The sequence below is a fragment of the Anser anser genome, assembly GCF_964211835.1.
Source record: "Anser anser genome assembly, chromosome: 7".
Classification (NCBI taxonomy): Eukaryota; Metazoa; Chordata; class Aves; order Anseriformes; family Anatidae; genus Anser; species Anser anser.
Genome location: NC_139727.1, coordinates 37,054,455 through 37,082,348, shown reverse-complemented (window position 1 = coordinate 37,082,348; position 27,894 = coordinate 37,054,455). Strand labels below are relative to the sequence as shown.

The 27,894-nt window shown below is 42.1% G+C and overlaps 1 protein-coding gene across 1 annotated transcript; it reads right to left on the bottom strand.

The window, feature by feature from the left end:
• Window positions 1-892: 892 nt before the first annotated feature.
• Window positions 893-21,077, bottom strand: LOC310902348 (scavenger receptor cysteine-rich domain-containing protein DMBT1-like). Its single transcript, XM_083843735.1, has 20 exons — window positions 20,991-21,077; window positions 18,810-18,905; window positions 18,113-18,430; window positions 17,599-17,628; window positions 16,717-16,815; window positions 15,968-16,048; window positions 14,039-14,086; window positions 13,190-13,300; window positions 9,092-9,415; window positions 8,182-8,223; window positions 6,235-6,267; window positions 5,710-5,742; window positions 5,486-5,518; window positions 5,306-5,338; window positions 5,082-5,114; window positions 4,902-4,934; window positions 3,814-3,849; window positions 3,109-3,284; window positions 2,511-2,896; window positions 893-1,801 (listed from the first exon to the last, which is right to left on the bottom strand). The coding sequence occupies exons 1-20, from the start codon at window positions 21,052-21,054 to the stop codon at window positions 1,561-1,563; spliced, it is 2,250 nt and encodes a 749-aa protein (XP_083699861.1). The 5' UTR covers window positions 21,055-21,077; the 3' UTR covers window positions 893-1,560.
• Between the last annotated feature and the right edge of the window lie 6,817 nt (window positions 21,078-27,894).

Sequence of the window (27,894 nt, the reverse complement as noted above, 5' to 3'; positions counted from 1 at the left end):
TGGCTGGCAAAGTCCTTTAATATGAGAACAGGATGACTGTATGGAAAGTATTTTACAATAGCTGATCCTTAGAACAAATTAGTGTGCATTTTGGAACAAAGGAACAAGCATTCGGCTGTTGTGGATCTGTTATTTACAGGCACTTTCCCTCACTGCCTGCAGCTGAGATTTCCCTGCAATAGCAGGGAAAATGTGATTTCAAGCACTTTAAGTCATTACCTGTGAGAAGCAGAACGGCAGGGTTACAAGTGCAATGGATTTTGGTGTGAATTAAGTGCAATTAGGAAATACTCTGGCTCAGGACTGGAGTCCTGGCCATTTTTTTACAAAGGCATTACAGTCCCATAGGATTAGGGCTTTGGCTGTGAGCCCACATGGCACTACGCAGGCCAAGACAGGGGCTGAGCCACCAGGTCAGCGATCTGGTCAGAGCAGGGACTTGTTGAAAGACCTGCAGGAGTTTATTGTCTGTGAGCTGGCTACATTATTCACGGAGAAGCTGAGTTTCAGAATGATTGTAATCCCTTTTTTTTGGAAGGGCTGAAACACAAAAAGTTGCCCTTATATTTTTTTATTTTTTTTGGTCTTTTATTTCACACTCTAAACAGTAGGCATCTTTATTCCCTACAGAGCATCTCATTATGAGTTTGGGTATTCTGTACATATTCACTGAGGATTGGCCTTGAAGATCCTTTTCACACTCCAAATTCACCAGATTATCAAAATTTAATCCATCTCTTTCCCTCAGTTGGGCTGGGCTACTGTACAATCTGCAGTCAACTGTCAAGATATTTTTCTCTATTCTGAACTGAAAATTATAGTTTGCTTTTTTTTTTTTTTCCACTAAGTCATTCCAAGTAGGACAATTTAACATACTGAATCACAGAAACACTTTTTTTTTTTTTTTTTTGGCTCAAAGTGATTTAATTTGAACAGATATTGAAAGAGAAAGGATGAAGCAAATGCTTGTAACGAAAAAAAATTAGATATGCTATAGTTCTAGTCTCCAGTAATAAAAGCTAACATATGGAAGATTTTAATAGCTTATAGGTATTGTAGAGATTATATCTCAGGACATGTACAATATTTTTTCCAATTATTTCTGAATTCCTATTTACAATTATTGCTTAGACATTATTGGTTACAAGGGATTCTTATCCTGTGATTTATGTCTCTTCTTGAGCTCAGAAAGCAGCACTGCTGCTTACATCTGTAAGGCAGGTTAACCATTCCTGAATGCTAAGTATTTGAGCTATTCAGTACAATGGGGAGAACTGTAAGAACGGCAAGAGGGAAACAGTCTTGATGGGAAAAATCAGCCAGCTGATCCAATTACACTTTGTCACTGAGATTTTTACTGAAGTTTAGGCTTTTACAGATCTGGAATATAGATAAAAAATCTGAAATTAAGAAACACAAGTACAGTTAAGATTACAATACCTTTAGATTTACACTCCCTATTAAAATTTATTTTTAGAATTTATTAGCAGGTGTGAAACATACTGATCATGTATATAAGTGATCAACATGATATCATAATTAGAAGAAGCATTATTGGGGCTACTGTAATCTGGAGACCACAACAATGACGTCTTCATCACTGTCACTTGTGCTTCTTTTGTCTCTCCTTATGCAGCCCTGGTAGCATCGAGAGGAATAATTGTATCTGTTGCACACTGCCATTTTGCACTGTAGGTAAACGGATGTGTATCTGCCGATAAAGCTGGGGGCTCTGAATTTGAACTGGACAATCCTCCTGTCTGGTGAATAGTAGCTCCTAAAAGTTGGGTCTCTCACACACCTGAGAAAAGAAAAAAGGAAAAAAAAACACCTTACAATTATCATACAAAAATTGTGACATAGTAACTATGTCATTTGTTTCATTATTTAGAAGCAATTTTCCTTCAGAACTTTTAAACTGTGAAGTTAATCACAGTTCACAGCCCAGAACTCCTGAACACAGATGCAGTTATATGGAATTTATATATGTAACTTCATATATATAGTATGTAATGCTACATATGTAAATATCACACATGTATGCAAACATATAAATGTAAAACATCTGATGAAATTTTAAATGTGAGCAGTAGCTACTGTGTAGCCCTATTACCTTTCCAAATTTATTTTTTATTTTAACCTTAAACTTTCTAAGAACTATAAAGAAATATACCCATATCCCAAATCAAACAAAACCACTTAAATTAGGAGGCTCATCCTTGTCTAAATTTCTAAATTTTTTATATAATTTGTGAAATGCCTTCTGAAAATTTATACTGATTTCTCTTCCCTGGCAGAATATAATAGTGAATTAAATGTAAAATGCCAGCTAAACAAAAGTGTCTATCCTAATAGCTAGTTCATTTAAAATCTAGCTGCTTCTTGCTAATGGATAAGTCATAAGTCCCACAGAACTCTGGATTTGTGGTGTACCTATTTGTTATCGTCCTTATCAGGTCAATCACATGCAAGAAATTACTTGGAAATAGTTGTTGAGATATTTTCCTTACCCCCTTCTTATTATTTCAGATGCCACAGTTGTAAAGTCATAAGGATTTGGAGAGACCACACACGTGTCTGTGAACAGCATCAGATTCGGCTCTGCGCTGTAGAGGGTAGCACGAACGAACAAATCCCGGTTTGGCAGAACGTAGTACGGTGGAGCCCTCACTACATTGGAAAAAGATGGGGAATCATAAAAGGCAAACTTGACAATAAATCGCCCAGATGGAGTTTGCTGGTACGGAGGCTCTATAATGCTGGGTACAGTTTCGAAACCAGGATTGCCGTATATTCTGCAGGCGAGGTTCAGCAGCGAGTTCCTATTTCTGCTGTAGAGGTTGCCAGACATGGATCCTTCCACTGTGTTGGAATAAGTGACGGCTTCACGTGTTATCTGTTAAAATATAGGTGAGTTTAGAGCTGCAAAGTAGTGCAGAACCCTTTTCCTGAATGCCACTGGGAAGCTGGGGGAGCTGAGGGATAGCAGGGCCTGGCCACGAGGGCCCGGCTGCCCGACCTCGGCCCCACAGCTGAGGAAAAGTTTTGTTCATAAATAACTTTGACACCATCTTGGCATGTGATAATTTCAAGGCCAGACGTGCTCACCAGCCTCCTTGTGCCACAGCCGTTGTACGGTATACGGAAGGTGACGTGGAAGTTGGTGATCACAGGCCTGCACCTGGGGTCTCGCAGGTGGACGCTCCCTGAAAGGTACCCTCGGGAGCTCAGGTAGGATCTCCTGATGATTGCCCGCATGTAATTAGGCAGACAGGTAAGGGTTACTAGAGGAGAAGAAATGTAATGTTAATAAACCATATTTTAGTACACAGTAAAACACAGCACGCATTAAATACCAATGTGCTTCACAACTGCAAGTGTGGGCTTTGCTGACTAAGCTGGAGAAAACGGCTGAGTGGAGAGAAAATGAATTCCTCTCTTTCTTCAGTGGTGCCATTGCTTATCGCTCCCTCCTACAGCTAATCCTGAGGTCACACACGTCAGCACTTCTGCGGGACGGGGTGAGTTCGCCACGACAACCCCTGAGCTGCTGCTTTGCCCGTGAGCTCCCTGTGGGACGTGCTGCCACACCTGGCCGGCAGCCTGGCAGTCCATGGGCAGGTGTTTCAAATGTCTTTTTTCATAAATACTGCAGACGTAGGCCAGCTTGTCCCGCTCGGGCAAGCCCCCGCTCTCCGCCTCAGATGCTGCCTGCCATAAACTGCCAGCCCTCTCCAGCTTGCATCTTGCCCAGCGTGCAGGGCACTGGTGAGGGAAAGGAATTACAAAGAGGAAGGAAGGAGAAGGCCCTACCTCGGCTTATAGGTGCTGGCCTTGATTCTGGAGGAGCTTTTAATGAAAAAAAAAAAAAAAAAAAAAGAAAATAAGTGAGAGTGAATGATGAAAATATGTGCTTGTATGTAATCAGTTAATATCCACTGTAATAAGCTGAATGCAGTCAGACTAGAAAATATTAATATCAACAGAGCTGAAGAACAGAGCTGTCATGGACAAAAAGCTCATATTAAGAAAAGCATACAGACTTGAATGACGACATATTACTAGCAATAACAGGAACAAGATTTAATTCTGCTTATTCATTTGTTTAGGCAGATGACTTCATGCTCAAATGAATGCTTTTTATCAGAAGTTCAGTTTTCTGTACATCACTGGAAAAATAGAGTTCTCTTACTGATGCAGTCTTTTAGCAATGTGAGGCTGATAGGCCAGACTTTAAAACAAGACCTTAGCCTGCCCTCTGAGCATTTGAGGCACAATATTTGCAATGTCTGAGCAGAACCTGAAATTCAACTTTCTTCAAAAGTTAAATCCCATTGTCAAAACCTTTTGAACCTAAACCTAAGGTTCAAAACAAATACCACTGAAAATATCAGAAATTCTTACTGACTTAGTTTCCAGTGGGGATGTAACTTTGCCGAGTGCACGAGGCTGACTTTCTAGGCGTGAGATGGGAAGCAATGTTAACGCATTGTCAGACCACAATTAGATAGCTGACTAAGCACTTAAACTGGAATAACACTGCACACTACTTGTGCATTACAGTGGTAATGCCTGTGTCTACAGGAGTTGGAGGAACTGATAGAGTTGATGAGATTGCTACTGTGAGATAAGAAAATATGAAATTAAACATTGTCTGAATCCTAAATAAATTCATTATTCGCATGAGAAATAATAAATGTGTACCCACGTGAGCTAGGCCAAGGATTCCTAACATTTTTTGCCTGAGGACACTCCATGGTCCCCAGGCACCATCCCTGTGCCTCAGTTTTCCTCCACCTGTTTGCAGTGCCTGGCCCTCAGCTCCAGGAGCTCTGTCCACGCTGCACGGCCAGGCAGCGCCGCTGCTCACAGGGCTGCTGGAAACAAGCACCAAAAAGTACCTGGTGTTTCTGCTGCTGGGGACGTGGTCAGGACTGCCAAAGAGAAAGCAAAAGTCAGGCTTCAGCCATTTTTCCATTACTCCATGAGCAAAGCAAAGGCCACTGCTGTGGAGGGAATCAGCAGCGTTCTCACAGGCTTCAGCCTGGCACCAATTCCTCACAGAATAAAGCGGTCAGTACCTGGTGCTGGAGGCGTGGTGGTTTCAGCAGGGGCTGGTGAGGCATGCAAGAGAGCACAAGTGCCGGTTAGGAGCTGCCATGGGCTGGACAGGCAGGAGGAACCCGCACCACAGTGATGCCACAGGCTCCTGTTTGGAGGGTGGCTGCGCACGTTCCCAGGGGAGGCTGCTGCAGCCGGGGCACAGCCACGCTCGGCTGTAGGGTCTATGAGCAGGAATAAATACCTGGTGATTCGGCCACAGTGGTCTCAGCTGGGGCTGCCAAAGAGAAAGCAAAAGTCAGGCTTCAGCCACTTTTCCTTTACTCCATGAGCAAAGCAAAGGCCACTGATGTGGAGGGAATCAGCAGCGTTCTCACAGGCTTCAGCCTGGCACCAATTCCTCACAGAATAAAGCGGTCATTACCTGGTGCTGGAGGCGTGGTGGTTTCGGCAGGGGCTGGTGAGGCATGCAAGAGAGCACAAGTGCCGGTTAGGAGCTGCCATGGGCTGGACAGGCAGGAGGAACCCGCACCACAGTGATGCCACAGGCTCCTGTTTGGAGGGTGGCTGCGCACATCCCCAGGGGAGGCTGCTGCAGCCAGGGCACGGCCACGCTCGGCTGTAGGGTCTATGAGCAGGAATAAATACCTGGTGATTCGGCCACAGTGGTCTCAGCTGGGGCTGCCAAAGAGAAAGCAAAAGCCAGGCTTTAGTAATCTTTCCATTACTGTGTGAGCAAAGCAGAGACTGTCCAACCAAAGCAAAATTAACATCAAGGTGCAGTTAGGCCTGGTTTAATCAGACACCCATTCCAGCTACATTAAAACAATTTACAATATGCCATAATTTGGCATTTGATTAACCCAGCTTGTGGCCTTTTCACCATCCTTCAGGGCGGGTGAAAGTCACGTGTGAGGTGTGTGTACTTCCACAGATGCCAAAAAACTCGGTGTCGTGGGACACCTCTCCCTGCTCATCACAACCACTGCGTCAGCATCAGGAGTTTGTGTGCCCATTCACCTGCGTGTCGTGAGCTTCTGGGGGCTAACGGTGTGTAAGAGCTCTCTGACCACCAAGCAGTGCTGAGCTCACGGGGAATCAGCACTCCACGATGGGAGAAATAATATTTGACTAAGCCTGAGGTGAATAAGCTAGCGGTGAAGTGCTCCATACCTGTTGTTCCACATGTGGTAGGCTCCACAGGGACTGTTGGGAAAGAAAATAAAAAACATCAAAAAAATGAAAGGTAGATCAATGTTTTCAGTTAAAGGGCGAGACAAGCAGCAGTACAGCCAGGGCTCTCCCCCAAACCATGACTCGGGTGATGGTTTCTGAAGCCCTGGAGAGGCCTGCAGGTTGGTGTTCCTGCCACCGTTTCTGCCACCCCATACTGCAGACCTTTGCCAGGAGGGGAGCAGTGATGCAGATCTGGTGGGGACAGGCAGTGTTTCTGTCCCAACTCCTCACCCAGGCTGAAATGCGATGTGAATTGCTGTTTGCAGGGGAGCAGCCCCACCACTGCAGTATCTGCCAGGGCCAAGAGCCTGGGAGGTGTGCCAGCCAGAACTGCTTTCAAATAAAATAAGTTACGTCTAGCTTGAGATGGTTAGTTAGGAAGCAGTAAAGCCTCTTGATACATCCAAGGAGAAATAATTTTCAGTGTGCAAACTACAGAGGGCTGAGCAGGGCTGAGTGGATTAGGAGTGTGGACTGAGAGTCTGAACTTGATTTCTCCTTCTTAAATGCTTCTATTGCTTGCAGCTTGTGTGCAGCACATCAGAGATTCATTGCAAGTGTTTCTCTGTAACCATCAGTTAAGAACACTGCATGGTAGCAGTAAAAGGGGAAAGGAGAAGACTTACCAAAAATAAAATCAGAATCAGAATATGTGCCCTTTCAGTGTGGTAGTAGAAGCCTTATTCACTTCTTCAGGACTGTAAGTCTTGAGGCTACTGTTATGCATTATATCACTGTAATGCAATACAACTTAGCCTAGCATGAACATCACTTCCCTAGAGGACCTCACTCTATCTTGGACATAAACATCAGAGTCCAAAAAGATTCAATGGACTGCCAGCCTACACTGATGTCTAGTATTAGACACACCATGTTCATGTAGTGCCAGATCCTCCAACAAAACAATTTTCTTCTGCATCCTCAGCTAGCAGGACGTAAGCTCAGCGTGCACTCCGTTTTCTCCATAAGTTCACATGATGCAGATACCATCTCTTTAAATGCAAGTACGAAATCATGAAAAAGGAGTGCATTCCCAGGAGAGAAAGAATGAGAAGAAGATATGTTCACAACACTGTAAGACTGACACAAGCAATTTAAGGCCCAAATAGTCTTTGTTCCAGAGGTAAGTTCCAGGTTGGACTGCTAACACCTACCTGTGGGCATCTCTGGAAAAAAACACATATAGCCCTTCTCTTCCCTTTCTGCTTGCCTGACCCTCTAGTAGAGGAACCCCTCATGGGAAGGAGAAGATGGCCCCAGGTCACCTGTAGCTCGGGGTGACCGGTCTGACTCGTGCCCATGGGGCCACGGCCAGGGATGCCCATTTGCAGCTCCAGCCTTGCGCCAGGCTCCTCCTTTCATCCACGCACGCTTTCATGCATGGCTTAGGAAACTTGATTCACATTAAATAAAATGGAGAAGGTGTGTACCTGCACAGATAACACCCATATCTTCCTTGTGGAAGCAGTCGTGTGTGCCCAGCCCCCTGTGGGAGCACTGCTCCAGGGAGGACTCGCTCCCTGTGCATTTCACATTGTCCAGGAGAATATCTCCTGTGCCTTCCCCAAAAAAGGCGTTAATTTTGGCTGAGAGAGCATCACCACAGCCCATCTCTCTGCACACAACCCTGACATTCCTTATGCCCCAGTCGTCATAGCAGACGGTTCCCCATCTCCCATTGTGAAAGATTTCGAGGCGCCCTGAGCACTCATTGTCTCCGTTCACCAGTCTCAGGGACATCTCTTGGAAAAGCAGAAGGGAATTCATGGTCGTTCAGCAGCCTCAAAAACTGGCAGATGCAGTCACCACATAGTAAAAGCCAAGTAACTATATGCAATATGTCAGACATGAAAACTTTGAAAGGTCTGCCTACAAAGAACTCACCAGCTGGGACGGGCTCTGTCGGGGCTGTGGTAGGAACTGGCTCTGGAAAAGGAAACAGAAAAATGAATTTTTGGTCTTGCTATCGAGGATGTTTAATAATGTTCTTCAGTTACTATGTTAAATAAATGAAAGCAGTAGTAACATGGAACAACCCCTTCATCTCTGGGAGCATCATCACAAAAGGGAGATGAACAAACCCTTTTTTAAATGTCAGCTAAGACAGGGTCTGGGTGTTAATGGTTGCAGTTATCCTGCAGATATAATATTCAGTTGTGTGGGACACTTTAATTTAGGTGTGGGACATCCTTACACAAGAGACACACATTTTCCTGGGTTGTTTAACTCCATTCGAGGTCTTTACTGAAAAACTCTCTCTTTAATAAAATTATAGCAGGAGAAACATTTCAGAAATGGTCGCACTTCTGTTTTGTCAGAGCACGGCTAGAAATCAGACACTTGCACAGCTTGGACTCAACCTCTGTTAGAGGGAGGTAGGGTAGGTCTGCCAAGGCCACTTGTTTTATAATAATATTAAAGTAAATAGTGTCAGAGTATCTCTCGTGTAAAGTCCAGTAGACATATGGCCATTTTCTTGCCAGGAATTGAATAGCACAAATAGCAACCAGTTCTTTTGGAGAGATTTTACAGCAAATTCTTTATCTTTTCTTTCTCCTCAGTCCTCTCGCTTCCTTCCAGTGCCATTTCCCCAGATTCCCAGTACTCTTTCTGGGCTCTCCAGCTGCGCATGTTTTCAGTCAGAACAGGATTGCTGGAAAACTGGGAACTGATTTGAAGGAATCCTAAAGGAAATTGCTAAGAATAACTTCCTGCTAAATACAAGAAGAGGAAATTTGATTTACTACTTGTCATCATTCATATGGGAAATCAGCACTGAAACATGCCCATGTACCTGCGCAAATGACGCCAGCATCTTCTTTCGGCTGACAGTTGTGTACAGCTATCCCCCTGTGAGAGCACTCCCACAGGCTGCCTTCGCCCCCTCCGCACTGCACTTCGTCGAGGAGGATGGTCCCAGAGCCCTGCCCGAACTGGGCCTCGGGCACGGCCAGCAGAGCTTCCCCACAGCCCAGCTGCCGGCACACGACCTCGGCGTCCCCCAGGTCCCAGCCGTCGTCGCACACTGTGCCCCAGCTGCCGTTGTAATAGAGCTCAACGCGGCCCGAGCACCTGCTGTTGCCGTCTGCGAGTCGCAGGGACTGAGCTGAAGCATCTGCTGTGGAGGAAGAACACCGCACGTCGCTGCCATTTATCCTAGGCCGTGCCAAAGCCCATCTTCAGGCCAGCCAGCACCACGGTGAAGAAAGGAGCGGGTAGCCTGCAGAGTAGTCTGCTGCCACAGAGGATCCTCCCCTTAACCTCAGCTCTCCTTTAGGACTGATGTTATAAATTCTTGAACCCATCTTTCGACTGGTTGATACTATATGCAATATCTGATGGGCATGGACAAAGTCCTCTTCCACAACATGCTGATCTCTGGGGAAAACGATCCTCATCCCTACGACTAGCAACAGATGGGAGGATTTCTACTTTTTCTTTACCATCTTTCTCACCTATATAGTAGTGGTGTCTAAACAATTAACACAACTGCCCAGAGCCAACCTTTTCCTGAGATACCTTGCACCCTGAAGGCTATGTGTTTTTTTCTTTTCTTTCCTTTCCTTTCTTTTTTTTTTTTTTTTTCTTTTTACATTTTTCCCCACTTCTTCTTTAAATAATGCCTGATTCAGCTTCTTTTCACTCTGGCATAACAGATGGTTGGCACAGCATCATTTCCCAGGAATAGTAGCAGAGCTATTTCTACAGATCAGGCTCATTTCTGAGAGCTGGGTACTTATGGAATAACCCACACATTTATCTCACTTTCAGAGGGAAAGGCTTTTAGAGATCTGAAGTTCCAAATTAGTTTTATGGGTCTGGAGTGTATTTTTCTTTCAGAGAAAGAAATCAGAGACTCTGCCGACAACATAATTGAGTTCCTCTGAGTTTGTTGCCATCATAAACTGTACCAAGTATACACAGCTGTCTTACTTCTTGGTAGGTCTGTGATTACAAGGTTTTCATTTCGGGACATTTTGCTGTCACCTGGCAGTCATTTGTAACCAACTAATGCACATCCATTCAGAATGAGTGCCATGTTTCCAAAGACTCTCTTTGCCCTTAATTCCTTTTTGCTGACCATGATCAAAGCTCCTTCCATCTAAGTACCATGCTTATCATTTCCTTCTGCAAAAGTTGGCTGTAAAGAAATGTCAGCAGCAATATTCTTGGCTCGCTTCCCAAGATCAAGGTCTGAACTTCTATGAGACTGCCAAATATGATTTCAGGGATAAGAAAATAATTGAGACAAAAGATAACTAATTAATTTGTTGAACCAGGTGTTGAGTAGTCACTAGCGATAGTGAAAGGTGTTACATAAGTTTAAGAACTGGACTTCATTAGCTATCTAAGGCTAGGTGGGAGTAGTGAGAAAAAGGCAGATTAAAAATATATATATCCAGATCTTGACTTAGATTACAGGCAGTAATAAATTTGTTGTGATTCAGCTGATATTAAAAATAGCTTTACTGAGGGGGAGGCAACCTCTGAATTAGACTTACTAAGTAAATGAAGTATTTCACTAATCTGAAATATGAATGTCAATTCAAAATAAAGGACTGATTAAGTAGCAGTCCCAAGAATTGTTAATGCATTCTTGTGGGTGTGTCTAGACAGATGAAAGGCAACTTTCTGCTTTCAACAAATGAATAAAAGAAAGCATTAGATATTTGCTTCTCTTCAAAGTCAGTGTTTTGTGCTTAGGTAAGTGTAAAATATAATCAAAAGAATTAGTAAGCACTTAGTTTCCCTGAGCCATTAACCCAAAGTGCAGTTTATCTGTGGTTGGTACAAATAAAAGTAATGAAATTGTTAGTTACAGCTAAAGAGGAGCACTTTTTCACTTTAACCATTAAACACCTTCCTTGTTGCACAGAGTGTGCATACATAGGATGAAATTGTTTGCTCAAATGCATGGCTGAATAGACACAAGCAAAGCACTTAATAGTTAAAATTAGTAACGTAGGTATTCTTGGAAATCCATATATACACCCTGTATTAGGTTCGTTAAGCCTGTATTGTAGTCAACTGATCAGTCATTTAAGAAGAAATTCACATTCAACTTCTGAAAGCCAAGAAGATAAAAATAAATCCTGAGGGACCACATTCATTTCTCAGTTTCACTGGTGTGTGCTAAGAAGTGCAAACTTCTTTTCATTCATCTGGAATAGGTCCCAGACTGAACATGTAAGGCAGGCAGCAAAATCTGGTCAAAGCTCTGTAAAATATTCTTTAAAGCAGGAAAGTTTTCTTTTCTATCCTTCTGAAATTGGAAAGACTGGCAGCAAAAAGGTAGAGAAACACCGACTTAAATTTCTCCTTTGCTGTACTAAAGATTTGTCTGTTAATTTCTAAGACAATTAACATTTGTAGAAAATAGGGTGGATAGACCCTAGATCTTGAACATGAACATATTGTTAAAATTAAGGTTGATGGGTGGAGCATTAAGGAGATTTGTACTACATTTCCTAGACCTGCTGCCACTGGTATTGAGTCACAGCTCTAATCTTTTGAGAACATAGATAAAGCTGTAGAAGAGAAGAAGCTCTATAAACGGTTATAAAGAGAAGAATTATCAGTTGCCTCAGTAATTGTTTGTCATGTTATGCAGCATCTTGAGCTAACAGATGGTATGGGTGTTAAATAGCCAGCCACAGCTACTGTACGGTAATGAAATCCTCAGCCATTACCACTGACACTTTGGAACAGGACAGATAGAGTGACAGAAGGAAAGGCAAGATTTGTGCGCTCTCTGGAGGACAGGATGAGAATTCAAAATCATCTTCATAAACTGAATAAATGTCAAAAATCAGCAAGCTGAACTTCAGCACAGACAGATGCAATGGACTGCTCATTGCAAAGAGAAAACCAAGGCACAAAGGCAAAATCATCCTCTTAGCTGGCACAGGAGGGCCATGGAAAGACTGGAAGTCAGCAGTATTGGCACTGCGGTGAGCTAGTCCAATCTTAGCTTGCTCTCAGAGTGATACACTGGGTCTACTTATCCTCCTCGGCACTAACAAGGCCTCACCTGTTCATTTGGTGATTGTACATTTAAGAAAGATAGAGGTAATGGGGAGAACTTGGATTTAAGAAATGTAATAGGCTTGAAAATCATGAGCTCTAAGTTTAAAGAGCCGAATTTAGTTTATATGCGAAGTGTCTTTCAATATTCAGAAGAGGACTCTAAAGAGGATTGCCATGAATTTCCCCCTGGAATCTGTAGAGAGCTAAAACAGCAACTGTAGGCACTACAGAAAATTCCTATCAACAAAAGAACATCAAATGTAGTGTTCTACACATTTTTCTTGTGTCTTGAATACATCTGTCAAGCCCAGAGGCAAAGTGTACATATTCATCTTCCCTGGTGGAGATTTGCTTAGGAGTTTAAAGCTTATTGTTGCTATCAATTTCTTGTTCATCAGACGAGTAGGTAAAACAGCACATAGTGGGTAGAAAGGCCCCCCTCAGCTGATGGCTGATACAAAATGACCCTGTCTGGTGAAACCCTGGCTTTAAGGTTTGTAAAACTTAAGAAATTATTTCATAGACTCATTAAAACAGCTCATTCTTCAAAAGCTTACAAAGCATCTTAAAAAAAAAACCATATGATAGAATAAGATTTGCCCCAACAAAGGGAATGGAGAAAAGGTGGGACATACACACACACCTTGCAGCGTGATCAGCATTTACATGGGGACCAAAGCCCCACATAAGTCAATTTCCCATCCCCAAGAGGGACCTCTAACAGATGCTGAGGAGGAGTATAAGAATGGGACAAGCAATCCTGGTTTGCACAGGATTGTCTCCTAGCTGCATCCTTTTGCATCTAGGAGACATTTTTGTTCCTGAACCATGCAAGGCAGACAGCTTGTGTCTGACTGTTCCTTACCTTCATTTGTTGTAGAGGCTAATGCTGGAGTTGTGGCTGGCTCACTAGTCTCTGTGACTGGGGCAGATGTGATCAAGTCGTCCAGTTCTGTGGTAGAATCATCAATTGAAGCTTTGAGGGGAAAAAAAAAAAACAGTAGGAACTATGAACAACAGTGGCAAAATGTGAATATAAACCAGAAGTAATTTTTAAGTTAAAACAATCAGGATTTGTCATTTTTGTAGAAATGTGTGAAAGTACAAGAAGTTTTTTTTTTCAGTGAACAAACTTGGAATTGTCTCTTGTACTTCAGTCTGAGTCCCTATATAGCATCACATAATACTATGATAAATAAATATTCAAAGTTGGGATTTCTAAGCTTCTTGGCTACTGGAGAATGAAATAGCATGTTCTTATCCCTCTTTATGAAAACTTCAGAGCACATATTTTCTATGCAATATGTCTTTACCTGCGCTCACCTAGACTCAAAACTGATTTTGGTACTACACCATCCAACTATATCCTTGCTTTTATAAGCCGAATTTACTCAGGATTCTTGGTATTGATGCTGCCTCAGTCCCATCATTCACTGAAGCAGATGCACAGAAGGAATACGTGGGTATATACAGAGTATATATATACAGGTATATACCATTAAAGAGTTGAGAAAATGCATTATTGGGGAGAAACATCAACCAGTGATAGAAAATGGAGCTGATGTTTGGTGATATCATTTAGATTATGTCCTTGAAGTAAAAGTGAGTTGGACTGTAGCCTCTAACATATGGTCACATCTTCTTAATCCAGCTGAAAAACCCCAATTAACAGAATGTTTGTTTTAGATATAACTTGCAAAACGGCCATTCTTACCTTCAGAAACTGTGGGTGGGATTTCAGGGGCCAATGTAGTACTTCCCTCTGCAAGAACAGCAGATGCAGAAGATGAATCTGAGGCCAAGAGCAAGTTGAGGAAAGAAAGAGAAGGAGAGAGAGGCAGCAATTAAACAAGCAAAATAACAAAGAGTATTTTGGCTTTCTGTAAGGAAATGTTCATTAAAACCATTTCTGTCTTATCTGACTGAGAGTCTTTCTCCCAAAGGTGTAACAGTCACTGGGGAGAAGAGGGAGAGTCCGTTCAGACCATTTTTTCTGCAGTTCCCTGCAGGGTGTCCCTGCATTGCAGAGCATCACCACAAGCAGGTAAGAGGTGTGGTGTAGTGGGGGGCTGGTGGCAGAGCCGGCTCTCGCCCCCAGCTCGCGGAGCTCAGCCTGCGACATCCTGTGCCACGTGTGGGGAGAGGGTGAATCTGGTAAGACCAAGCCTAGAGGCTTATAAACTGTTAAGAATCCAGATAAATATTGTTATAAATGGTGAGAAACACAGACTAAATGGCTTTATCCCAAGTCATGCTTCTTAAATATATATATATATATAAATCATTATTTCTTTCGGATTCTCTCATTTAAATTCTGCACTATTCAGCTTCACTTGAAGTGAGATTTGCATGTAACATTTGCAGCTCCTTATTGGAGTTGTGGTTTAAGTGCTAGTGGCAGCCTGCCCATGCTGCCAGAAAGCCAGCGGTTGGCACCAAGCAAATGGGATTCAGAGACAAGCATTGGTGGCACTGAGAGATGGTGATTTTGCAGTATTTCTTTGCATGTCCACTGATCTCCCCTTCGAACCAAAACTTACATCCAGATATTCATTCAGCATTTTTCTAACATGCTGCAGGCTGTGAAAATGCCCGTTACCTTCCTTTGGTGTGGTCAGGGTTTCTGAGGTCCCATTTTCTTCTGTAATGGCAGTGGAAGCAAAGGAGGAACTTGTGCAAGCAAAGGAGGCTATTAGAAGGACGAGAAATTAAATGCCTGCCAGCAGCAATTAAAGGCAGGTGTGTGCTTTGAGGAATTAAGGACTCTAGATCTCAGGCTTGATAAAAAGCTGTGTTATCAGTGTGCTAAATAGCTGGAAAGGCAGAGGTCCAGCTCAGGGAGGTGAGTTCAAATGCTTGGCTGTGCTCCTTAATGGTTCTGGAGCTTTTATGAAACTTGGACACACAAAATCACAATGATCTGGACACTTCTGCTTTACAAAACTATACCTGTAGTATTTATAGCTACAAGCTCAGGGAAATTAATCATTAAATGCATATATTTCTGCTGTATCCTGACAGTCTGATATTTTTTAAGTGAAGATGTTAAAGAGGGGTTGCTCCTTCACAGCAGTTTAATTTGCATTGTCTACTGTGACTATTTTACAGATTCATGTGGTCACATCTTCTTAATCCAGCTGAAAAATCCCAATTAACAGAGTGTTTGTTTTAGATATAACTTGCAAAATGGCCATTCTTACCTTCAGAAACTGTGGTTGGGATTTCAGGGGCCAATGTAGTACTTCCCTCTGCAAGAACAGCAGGTGCAGAAGATGAATCTGAGGCCAAGAGCAAGTTGAGGAAAGGAAGAGAAGGAGGGAGAGGCAGCAATTGGGAGTGAACGTGTGGTCTGAAATCTTGATGAAAGTAAGTGGGTTTGGGCTTAGCAGTGAAGCGAGTCAATGCACAGTCCTTTATTGTTACTGAAAAAAGTCTTTCATCTTCATTTAACCTTTAATACTGAAGGCAGAAGATACCTGTGTTATTTCTGACTGTGTTTGTTTACTGTTAGAGGTGCAACAGTCATTTGGAAAGGCGCAAAGTAGCCATTGTTAGGGAAATAAAAAATTAGGTGATTTTTACTTTTTTTTTTTTTCTTTTATAGCATTTCATGAGTGAGTGCTAGCAGACAAGTGCTCCTCACCTTCCTCAAGGGTTGTCAAGGTCACTGTAGCAGATAGTGTCTCCGTCCCTGTTGTGTCTGGGCTGGGTGCAGAGGAGGAAGCTGCAGAGATGGGCAGGTGTGAGGGAATACATTAGTAAATGGAATCACGACCAGGTAAAAGAAAAGACATTTCAGGAATCAGTGTAGGGATCATTAGTACTTTAGGCTTTATGGAAAGGGAAGTTATTTTACCAGACTTTGACTTTTGGTAATTGGTTCAGAAGAACGTTTTCTAATTAGTAATTGTAAATGAATGTAGTAGTAATTAAAAGTGTAGTGTTAATTAAAAGTAATTAAAATTTGGGAGACTGATGGAACTGGTATACCTCTTGTCATGGTATGAGCCCACCTGATTTCCATTCCACCTTTTCACTAACTTCAGAACCTGGAAATATTAGGTTTAACTATTAAAAGAATTGAAGGTGAAGAAAATATCCAGATAAGCGTGCCTCAGATCATCCAGTTGTACAGATCTCATCATACAGATATGCAGTCTTGATAATTATATTGTAGGTAGACATAATCGTGTACTTGTTTTCCCTCCAAACACATTTTCTTGTGAAAATGAAGATGGTGTTGGCCATTAGCTCCTCCAAGGCTACTTACATACAGGGTTAGATAATGAATTATTTTTACTGAATTCCAAGTGGTCCTCCTGTATACTTCTCAAACTGCATATTACCCCAAATTTTTGCAGGTGCCATTTAGAGCTTGGGTTTTTCCCTTGCCTTTGTCAGTAGAAGTCAGCAGTTCTGTGGTAGAGGTTACAGTGCTGTCTGTGGCAAATGTTGATGATGAACTTATAGTTTGGGGATTCTCTGAGGATGCTGGAAGATAGAGGAAATAAATTATTAGAGAACTATGATAATGGTCATGAGAACTGAGACACTGGTGAAATAATTTAAATGTCAGGTTTCGTGTAGCAGTGGGCTAATGCACTAGACCTAGTAGTGTGATTGCTGTCAATTAATAACAGTTCTAAATGAACTGCTGAGATATTTGCCAGTGGTACCGTTAAGGCAGATGTAGATGCTCAGAATATGCAGCAAAAGATCAGTGCTACTACAACGTGGTTTTGTTGGTTCAGGCCTTGAGGAGACATTATTTAGGGAACCAGCCTTTCACTTCTGGGCTGCAAATGGTTGAGAACTGCATTTTAGTGCCCACTTCTTTGTGCACTACAAAGTACATTAATGATTAACTCAACACTTTAAAAAAAAAAAAACACACAAACAAACACAAAATCATGGGAGACATGAGCAGCACCTATATTTTAAGATTTCCTATATCCATTATTTCAGGGACACAGTGGTGGAAAAAAACAGGAGTCAGAAGCTTATACCGGGAGTGTAAAGACTTGTTTTATGTTTTCCCTAATTGTTAGCAGATGAAAGGCAAATGCAATTCCTAAGAGCAATCCAAACAACAGAAGTAATTTTGGAATAGATGAATAACGAGTAATGAGGAAAAATTAGGAACATGCACCTTTCTAGGATACTGTCTGCCAAGGAACTCTAATCATATGATTTTTCAAGTTAAAAATTAGTCTCTGAGCATTTAGCGTTACTGTGAAGTGTGAATGGATTTATGTCTCAAAAGCCCTGCCTTACCTGGTGGTGCAGTCGTGGAGGGTACTGCATCTGTGAACACAGAACAAAGCAAAAAATTGATATTTACTGTGGAGTTATTTATATTGCTTCAAAATAGGTTGCCTCTACCTATGCAATCGTTGATATCAGCTGCGTTTATGACAAAAATATTAAAACACTTTTTCAATGCAGACATGTCTTGGTTCACATCTTCTGGATGTACTTCTACCTCCAGTTAACTGTTTGCCTGCCTTATTTTGGGAAGAGCCTACAATCAGATGCTGACTAAAGTGGTCTTGGACTATTTTCTTCTCAGCATATTCATACTCAGTGCTTGCTGCTGCCAGTCTTGGTATTTTGTACAGAACATCCTTGTGTTCCTTGATCGCTTCATTCAGCCTAAGTACAAGGAGTCTCTGCACACAGTTCGGCTCTGGTCTGGTTTCTGAATTCCATTCTGATGTTCCTCATTTTTACAGCCAACAGAAAAATCCAAAGATTTTGTTTAAGTGCAGATTTATATATATTTTTTTACCTGAACAGATGACACCGACATCCTCATTGTGCCCACAGTCATTTTTGTTCCAGCCAGCGTGCGGACAGTCCCAAAGGTAAGATTCAGTTCCTGTACACTGCACATCATCCAGGAGGATGTTTCCTTCACCAGGGCCAAAGTAAGACCATCCGTAGACAGAAACAGCTTGGCCACAACCAAGTTGTCTGCATACAACATTGGCACTGTTCATATTGAAGAAATCATCACAGACTGTCCCCCATTCGCCTTTATGGTAAACTTCAACCCTTCCGGCACATCTGTCCCCACCAGATGCCAGTCGCAATTGTGGCGGATCTTCTGAAATGAAAGCAAAAATTGGCAGGCAAACATCTCAAGCTGTTTATTACAGAAAATGTAAACTTCTCACGTCTGAGGTCGCACCCCCCTCTCTGCAGGGATGGGCTGTGCAGTGCTTCTGTGTCCCCAGTTCCTGGGGCTTACTGGGGGACACATACAGTGCACAAAGCAGGGTGGGGCAAGGAGCTAAACAGCAGAGCTCAGATCAGTGCTGTTAATTCAGCCCAGTTCACTCAGCTCTGCTGCATGCGGGGGCTGATCTGTCATGTTAGGGTTTTGGCTGGGCTGGGGAAATAACCAGCTCTCCCCGAGCTGACTCATCTACACCCACAGGTGTGCCCGGTGTGTTCACGCTCTGGAGAATGTTTCACTCTCTTACCTTTGGGTCTAAATGTGTTTTTTATCCATTCTGAGAACTTGTTCCATGCTGAGTTTGGATCTCCACTTCCTGTGGACTGCCACCAGAAACCACTTGCTGTATCAGATAAGAAAGCACATTATTAGCATTGACATAACATAGTTCTAGATATGTTTTATGGTTTTCTGTGTTGACGCAGAGATGGAAGGAGTAAGCATTGGTACGTGGTGTGTTTTCAAAGCAAAAACAATCCTGCAGTTCCTCCCTGTGCCCGGAAGGACATGCTCATTCTCTCATAGTTCAGTGGAAGATGGTCGTAGAGGACCTTGTTTCGTGGCAGCACAAGAGCAAAGTGACCCAACCCCACAAGTCCTCATGTACATCCTGCACCTCCAGTGAATACGTGGGCTTCTGGGAGCTGAGCTCTGCCAGAATTTACTGGGGCAGTAGAAAAAGTTACTCATCTTTTCCATGCTATTGCCATAATAGCAGGGGAGAGTGTGGAGCATTTGTCAGTGCAGACTGTGACTGTGTGTTGCTTTGGCCGACAGCCCAGCAAGTTAGCTTAAAGTGCTCTCTTTGCAAATGCCTGCTCAGGTGTGCTTGGAGAGCCCAGGCTTCATCTAACTCAGATACACTGCACACTGCTCCAAGTATTTCGAAATGTAGGTTTGACTAAACCAAAGTGTGGCATTACATATTTTTAGGGCAGCTCTTCCATTTACAGTCTGCGTATTTCTGGCTAGTTCTGCCAGGTGTCGAGAATAACAGGCGTCTGTATACTCATAGGCAATCCTTTGCTTCCTCTTGTACAGTGAAATTGCAAAGAGTAAGTGTTAGTCTTCCACTCTTCATTCCCACAAAGAAGCAGGAAAACTCTCATAGGTCCCATGCCAAGGAAGAGAAACAGCTTAATGCTTCTCCAGATTCCGATGTGACCATGCAGAGATGTACACCAAGAACAGGACAGGGCATATGCTTTCTTTAAACCCATTAAGAGTCGTTCAGACACCACTGGACAAAATTGTCCTCCAAAAGAGGATACAAGCATTTGGGCTCATCATGTGGTTTTTGATAATCAGTAGGTGCAGTCACATAAATACATTTTAAAATCTGGCCCTACATATATTAACTTAAAGGAAAAATGATTAGGTTGCCAGAAGTCAAAGCAATGTTTTGAAATGGCAGCTGTTGTAATATCCTTGTTCGTTCAGAATTAACAAGCTCTGAAGGGCTGTGCCTGATTCAATCACTAAAATCGGGAGAAATTTCATTTGGGCACTTTTTTTTTTTTTTTTTTTCCAAACTGCATTTGGTTTTCAGCCACTCACTTTCACAGACTCTTACTCCTGTGAATAGATCAGTGATCCTAAAGTTCTGGGTTTGCAAGACAGGACCCTAAGTGACTTTTCCAGTCAAATTAATCCAGCCTACATCAGGTCAAACTGAAGACAAAAGTGAATTTATTGAAGAGAGATTAAAGGTTTGCTGAAGTGTTGGGATTTGACTACATTCTGGAAATGCAGCTTAGTCCTCTTTGATGCTGAGCTCACCTCTGGGCTGCCTTTCCTCTTGCTTTATAAATAATTCAATATAGCCAACCCCTGAATCTACGTTCTATGAAATTCTCTCTTATGATTGATAAGCCTTTATTCATGGTGCCCAAGCTGATTATTAAAGATCAAAGCATCTCATTCAAACTAGCAAGATTGTAAGGAAGGTTTGGGGTTTTTTGTTTGAAGTTTGAAGGACAATGTCACTGCGTCAATCCCAAGACTCAGCAGAGACTTGCATTTGTAATGTATATTTCCATCTGTGTCCGGCAGGCTGCTCTTTTTTTTTTTTTTAATTTTATTTTACTCTCTTGGTCTACATCCTTAAATGTATAGTGTAGAAGAATTTTAATTCAAAACTAGAATATTTGAAGAAGAATGTTTGGAAAACAACTTCGCCTAGCAATTCCCCTCACAGAAGAAAAACAAAGAAAATGATCTTTAACATACCCAGTTTTAAAATCTAACCTATGAAGTTGATCTGAATGTTAGAATTAGAAGACAAATTAAACCAAAAAGTTCATGATATAAAGCGTGCCAGCAGTTTCTAAGGGGACCCTGTCACCACTTCCCAACAAGCCAGTCTGTATGAGTACTGAATTTTGTCTTTAACATTTCCCTGCAAGCACAAAAAATGTACTCACTGTACCTGGTTCACATAGGAGAGAAGCACTTAACAGAAGCATCCAAGTGAGACTCACTTGAAGGTCCATTTTCTTTGTGGTTGTCTGTTCTAAACCAGTGAAGATTCAGAATTTATACTAAAGGGGTTCTGGTCTACACCAAAGGTGTTTGCTGTGTAATTTGATCTCCCTGAAATTCCAGATCCATGCCAAGGAAGTGATTTACCAAGTATTTTCATTTCACAGGGTATATCCAGACATCCGGATAAGCAGATCCAGATCACACCGCTGTTCCGGACTGGCTACCGAAATCTTCCCACTCTACTGACACCATTGCAGCTGTGTATTGATGTGTTTTTTCCAGGAAGCAATGATTTGCTTTTGGAGATTAGGCTGTTTGGTAAGGAAAACTTAACTTTTTTTTTTTTTTTTTTTTACCATCAGTTAAGACCATTTCCAACATACAACTGTGCTAAAACAGACTAAATTGATGTGATAATTGTGTCAAAAGATCAGTATCCTAAAAAAGAAAGCCTCAACCAAATTATCTCTGTTTTGAAAGTATTATACCTCTAAAATGGAGTTCCCACACTTTTTCATATCTCTTTGTTTCCTCTTTAACCTAGGATTAGATCCCTATAGTATGCTCTGGAACTGCAGTCAGTTCTTTCTCACTTGCAGCCTACAGAACAATGAATCAGCTGTAAGAGATATCGGCCAAGGCATGGTTGAGAGGGACAAACTGCTTTGGGGGTACATCAGCAGGGCAATTGCTGAAATACAGCAACCAAAGAGAGCAGGATAGGGCCAGAAGGTGTTATATTAAGCTACAGCTGTGCAAGTCGAGGAATCTGTATGTAAAGGCATACAGAGAGGCACGACCAGCTGCCATGCCCTGCTCTGGGGAAGACCAGTAGAGTCCACTGACAATTTACTCCCTGTTCTCCATCTACCAGTTTCATAGCTGGTGTATTTCTGACCAAATCAGTCTGAGATTTTCCCCTTCAAAGGACAAGCAAACATGCTGCCTGACAGTTCTCTGTGTTGCATCCCTCATAAACTGGCTGCACAGAGCCGAAGGAAGTGGAACCTTTGTGTGTTACGACTTAACGAGACACGGTTTTGGGTCTGTGAGACACTGCACAAAAGAATTGAGGCACAAAATAACTTTCAGGTGAAAGGGAGAAACTACAAACAGGTTTTTATTCTACTAGTAAGAGATATGAGATTATGGGATAAGAGGCAGAAGATATTGTAGTGCTAGTAGAAATACAAATTAGTAGAGGAGTAAGTGAAAATATTAAAAAAAAAAAAATCATTGTGAAGAGGAAATATACACCAGGACTTGCTGCAGATAATCGTTTGCCATTTGATTCCATGCTAACTTTTCAGATTAGGCGGCTTGCATGGAAAAAGGGATTCCCACCTAGAAAGGCCATGCTACACAACTGGAAAAGATTTGCCTCTAGCAAAGCCGTGAATCCAGCAGAATCCCTCCAGCAGCACAGTTTTCTCCCTGTCACGAGGTGGTGGGGTAAATACCCTGTGGTTGCTGATACCCCAAAGGATGCCTTCAGCTCTGTCTTACTCAGTGCTGGCAGGGAGAAGGTGGGCCTCATCTAGAGAGAGGGAAAAAGCAAAGCTAGAGGTTCTTAGCTGATTGAAAATGAACATCAATTGATTCCTTTGTTCTGTGAATGCTTTTCTTATTTCCTCAGCACACTATGATGTATTGTATCTATCTAGACGGCCATGTTCTTACTTTCCCACTACCTTCTTGAGCAAAACCAGTCATGTCAAGTATTTAAACTTCCAGTTCCGTGTGTGTGGATTATTTGAATTCTGCTGCCATTTCCTGAAGTGACTAAGTGGGTTTATGGTAGATCCTTATCGATATTTCTATCCAAATAGCTCTAAGCTGGACCTTAACAGTACAGTATATACCAGTTTTCTTTCCTAACATCAATTAAGCTATTTCATACAGACATTTCTCAGTCCTGAATGAAAAAGAAATTTCAGAAACATTCCAAAACTCCAGCTGAAATCTCATGAAGGTTTTATTCCCAAAACAAAGAGAAACAAATTCTTTATATCTTGCGATTTGACCCAAGTCTGGATGAAAAGATTTGGATCTGAACATTGTCATATAGAAGACACACACATGCTGTTTCAGTGCACTTCATATTCATCCCACAATAAACGAATTCAGTGCTTGGCTGATGCTGGACTTCCAATAATCTTCTCCCTAGGAAATGCAGAGTGCTGTAGAAACAGCTAATGCTTCATTCTGGTGACTCAGGCCAGACAGTGTGGAGCCTAGTTAAGAGGACGGGAAGATATGGGGAATGCAGACTGTTAGCTGTCTAGCCTGTGTTAGATGCATGACTGAATTAAAATATCTCAACTATGAAGAAGCATCAAAATTTGCTTTTTCAGCATTCCTCAGAAAAGAATGCTGAAAGAAAGGTCACAAAGAAGCCAATGGTTCCAGCAGACATGCCCGGGGCAGAGGACTCCACATCCCTGTTCTTGCCCAGTGAAGCTGGATCTTACTGCAGGCTATTTTACACCGTATATAAGAAGTAATGGAGGCAGGTACAATGCTAGTGAGGGCAGCAGATTTGTACAGCTAATCCATAGTTACAGGTGACAAGGAACAACCAGCCTCCACATTAAACACTGCAGCCCTTGTCACTGACACTGAAGGTGCCTTTAAAAGGAAGTGGTAAATCTTCAGTCCAAAGCTGAGCAAGCAAACTAATCCCGTGTGGCAGGAAGCAGCAGTGATGACAGTGGGGCTGACCTTTGTGGTCTCGGCATAGCAGTGCCATTTCTGAGAAAATCTTCTTAAAGAAATCTATCAAAATTCACTCTGAAAACAAAGAGTAATTGTTTTCTGTGATATAGTGAAGTAGCTTTGCGCTGGAAGATGGGTGTTAAACTTTCCTGACAGTGCTGGAGCTTTGCTGCCCTGGCAAAACTACCCATCCCTGTACAAAGCTTTTTTCAGCTTTGTCAAACTACATCCAATTTTCATGGAAATCTGTAGTGTTAAAAACTCCAGAAGGATCTGGTGGACATAGTTTGATGGGCTAAAAGCAATCAGAAAATATAAAGCTGTTCTGGTGTCTATTACCACTGGAGGGCAGTGAGGCACTGTCCTTAAGGAATGAGGAAGTTACTGGATAAGATAAATGGTCTAATGCATAGTACTTTTGTAGGGTCGATAAAGAGGTCTCAATTTTAGCAAATACCTTAAAAAGTAAGCAGACAACAAAATAAATTGTGCATGAGACAGCTACAAACAGCAGGACACTTTTTTCTGTTCCTCAGATGTCTTCTACCAATGTCAGAGGATATTTCTTGGCCAAATGGTGCTCAGGAGAACTGGCCCTCCTAAGGCATGCACCTAAATAGGTGGAGGCCTCAGGTACCTCTTCCCTTGCAGCTCTTTACACATTATCACTTATCAAGGCTGTAAACCATGACATTTGGTAGCTCTCATAACTAATGTTTGCAAGGAATTTCTTTGAAATATCTTCGAAGGAATAAACTAGCACCGATTGAATTTCTCCTAGACATGTATTTCTTGTACAAATACTTATTTGTATTTCTTCTTCCCTGACAAAGAAAACACCAGTGTGTGAAGCCACAGAATGATGCACAGGTCTACTTTTGTTTTGGGTCATGTTGATAACTTTTTCAGTCAATCATCCACTGTAGATTACTCACTAATGAAGTGTGGAACTGGAAGAATTTACTGAAATGCCCCACAAGATTACCACTTGAAGGCTGCCATAATACTTGCCGTATACTCATCCTTGACTTCAGTCAGCCTGGGGACTTGGCTGGTGGTGTGTGAGCCCGTGGCCCGGTGTTGCTACAGGACATACTTGAGGAAGACAGCATATTACAGATAAGTGTGCAGAGCTTGTTCATGGTTCACTGCACATTGCTCCGAGGAGGGATGTAATGAAAGATTCTTGCTAACTGTAAATATACTTACTATGCTTTTGAGAACATTTCTTATGCAACAAGTCCTGTTTTTCTGCTGAAACCATCACATTCCCAACAGGCTGTTTCATCAGTTTTACCTTCTGTTTCTAAAAGCAAAGAATTATGAACTTCCAAGGAACTTTTGAGACCTTCAATACGCATATGTAAATAGAAGTTCCTTATTTTTCTGCATTGAGAAAAACCTTGAAATTAACACAAGAGTGAAATAGTATGTTCTAAGGGAGCATGCCCAAAACAACAGCAAAGGACACAGCAAGAGGTGATGATGATGATGAGGAGGAGGCACATGCTTGTCTGGAGGAGACAGGGCCCCAATACAGCCTGGGCTGAAGCTTTACGTGTCAGGAGCTTTTCAAGCTCTCTATACCCGTGGTGGCTTGGAAAAGCTGCACAGATTCTCCTTGTTTGTGTCAACTCCTCTCCCCAGAAGCTTCCAAAACATGGGATGTTCCTTCTGTGAGGAGAAAGGTTTGGGGTTGGTTGGTTGGTTTGGTTTTCCAAACCAGTCCCTGATGCCATGACAGGGCCTGCTCTGCTGTGACAGACGAGAGGTTGTGCGCTCCTCAGAAAGGAGTAATCACTCGTCATATCGTGCTGGCTTACTACCTATTGTAACCTTTTTTACCCCCTTTCAGCTGTATGTTTAACTGAAAATGTCTTTTGCACCTTTCATCCCATCAGGAACCAGATCATGTTGAGAATAAAGGACCTTCTCTGAGCTTTGACCCTAAATGTGCACGTTATGTATGGCTATCCACTCTCAAATTGATGTTGTCCTCTGTACTAAGCAGTGTCTCTCACACCTCAGGGTTTACAGATTTTACTCATTTCTGACAAGTGAAATGTTCCTGGAATCCTGATGTCACTGAAACGATTTATGACCCTATAAATGCAAGGGGGGAAAAGATGCAGTAGGAAAAGTAACTAAGCAAGGGAACCAGAGACTGTCTTTTTTCTGCTTTTCTCAGCCTCAGTCCCTGAGTCTGCTTCCCTCAGAGGTAGCAGAAATTACCTGATAACAGCAGTCCTTACTCCTGTGTTCACACCTATCTAGAGGACTGGGTGCGATAGGTGTGTGACAAAGGACGATGAAAAGGTGTTGTGCAGCTTTCTGTTATGATTTACATCTGGAAATGCAATATTATGTTGAAGTTTCAAGACCCTGAGTATGTGCCTGCATGCTTGCTCCTAATGAGGCCCATGATATCATATTTTCACTGCTGCTGTTACCCATTCTGGCTGTATGAAGCTACCATATGGTAGTGTGTGGTATCCTAACATCTGTTGCTTAGCTATCCAGACACATTCTTGATTGTAATTAAAACGTATATTCTTTCAATTCTTTCTTTTTTCATGCTTCCTCTCTTCCAGCCCTTCCACTAAAATCAACCTCAGCAGGTTCTGAAGTGCATTTTGCACACTGAAGAAAGTATAGAGAAAAGGGCAAAGCCAGGCTGAAATAAATCACGCCCCTGACAATATAACCTTCAAAGGGGTTTCCCACATTTATAGTGAATATATTGGTAAAGCAAAGTGGAAACTTCACATGTGAAGTCATCTTCTGTGGACAAAACTGAGTAATGAGTGCTGGGTACAGCTTCTGATTCTTGTAGACGTACTGTCTTGGAATAAAGATGTCACCATCTAGTCTCTGGAAGCCCCAGTCCACCCCTGTGAGTCCTGTGAGGGAAAATCTTTGTCAGAGATGAAGGTTCTGCCAATGTAAATGGGTATCAATTATTTTGGCTCTGCATACAGTACTACGGGTCATTTCGTCCTGTTACCCAGATAATATCATTGGCTAACACTCCGTGTCAACATAGGTTGCTTACCTTGGCATGCGCTACGTTCTTGCAGCTTTTCCTGCTTTTGACTTTTACATGGACAATGGTATAATCTTAACTAAGACAATTTCTCAACTTCTTTCTCCATTTCAAAGCATATCCCTTTGATTTCAGCAGGTACCATAGGTAGGGATCACATAGAGTATCACCAGTGCCTTTTGAACATTTGTTGCTACAAAAATGGAAGTGATCTTCTGGTGAAGATCTGGTGATCTTCTGGATCCCCTGGGAGTGCCAGGGGGTGAGGTGTGACTGGGACTGCCTTTAAACTTCTTTTACTTAGGTTTTCATAGTGTGTAAAATCATTGCAATGAGTTACATGGATAGGAGACCGTCCAACCAAATCTTAAATATGTCAAAAGCTGTTTTACTCTAGAAATAAGACTCATTTATGAAAGCTACATTTCTATTGAGAGCTTTATTTCCTGAGAGTTTGGAGAGATCTGAATGATTTTCGAGGATTTGATTCATAGTCACCTCTAAGTATGAATAATCAATACATCATTGATTAAAAAGCCGAACAGAGACGATGCAAAATCCAGCACATAAATGGCCAAACCCCAGCCCAATCAATTCCCAAATTAAAGTCATCAAAGCTCAAATCATGGAATAATTGAGGGAAAATTTGCACATGCTTCTCTGCAGGAAGGACTGGAGTTGTGCCTGCATAAAACTTAAGGATTTTTTATCCGCATTTTTATGCCCCATTAGAGCCCTGGTAAAGGATCGCAACAGGGCCCTCGGATGGCTCCTGCCCCAGTGACACCCAAGGGAGCAAAGAGAATGGGTTTTGCATTTTGATTTTCCTCAGGAAATTCATGTAACTTTCCTCTGGGTCTTGATTCATAAGATAGCTGTTGCTAAACGTACCAGGTGCAGGTACAAAGCAGCATCAAATTTTGATACATATTTACTGGAGATAATAATGATAAATAGAACTGATGTTGCCCTGGCTTTGCTTTATTAGTTACTAATGAAAGATAATGAAATGAACTATTAACAAAATAGCAAAAATGAATTACTAGAAAAATAAATAATAAGAATTAATCAGTCTAACTACATCAGTTAA

What these genes read in the sequence shown, in the direction of transcription:
- LOC310902348 (XM_083843735.1), bottom strand. Translation starts at nt 21,054, where the DNA reads ATGGACCTTCAAGTGAGTCTCACTTGGATGCTTCTGTTAAGTGCTTCT. An exon ending in CTTGACAACCCTTGAGGAAG is followed by an intron (nt 14,087 to 15,967) that starts GTGAGGAGCACT and finishes CTGTTCTTGCAG; the next exon opens with AGGGAAGTACTACATTGGCC. An exon ending in CCCAGCAGCAGAAACACCAG is followed by an intron (nt 3,850 to 4,901) that starts GTACTTTTTGGT and finishes TTTCATTAAAAG; the next exon opens with CTCCTCCAGAATCAAGGCCA.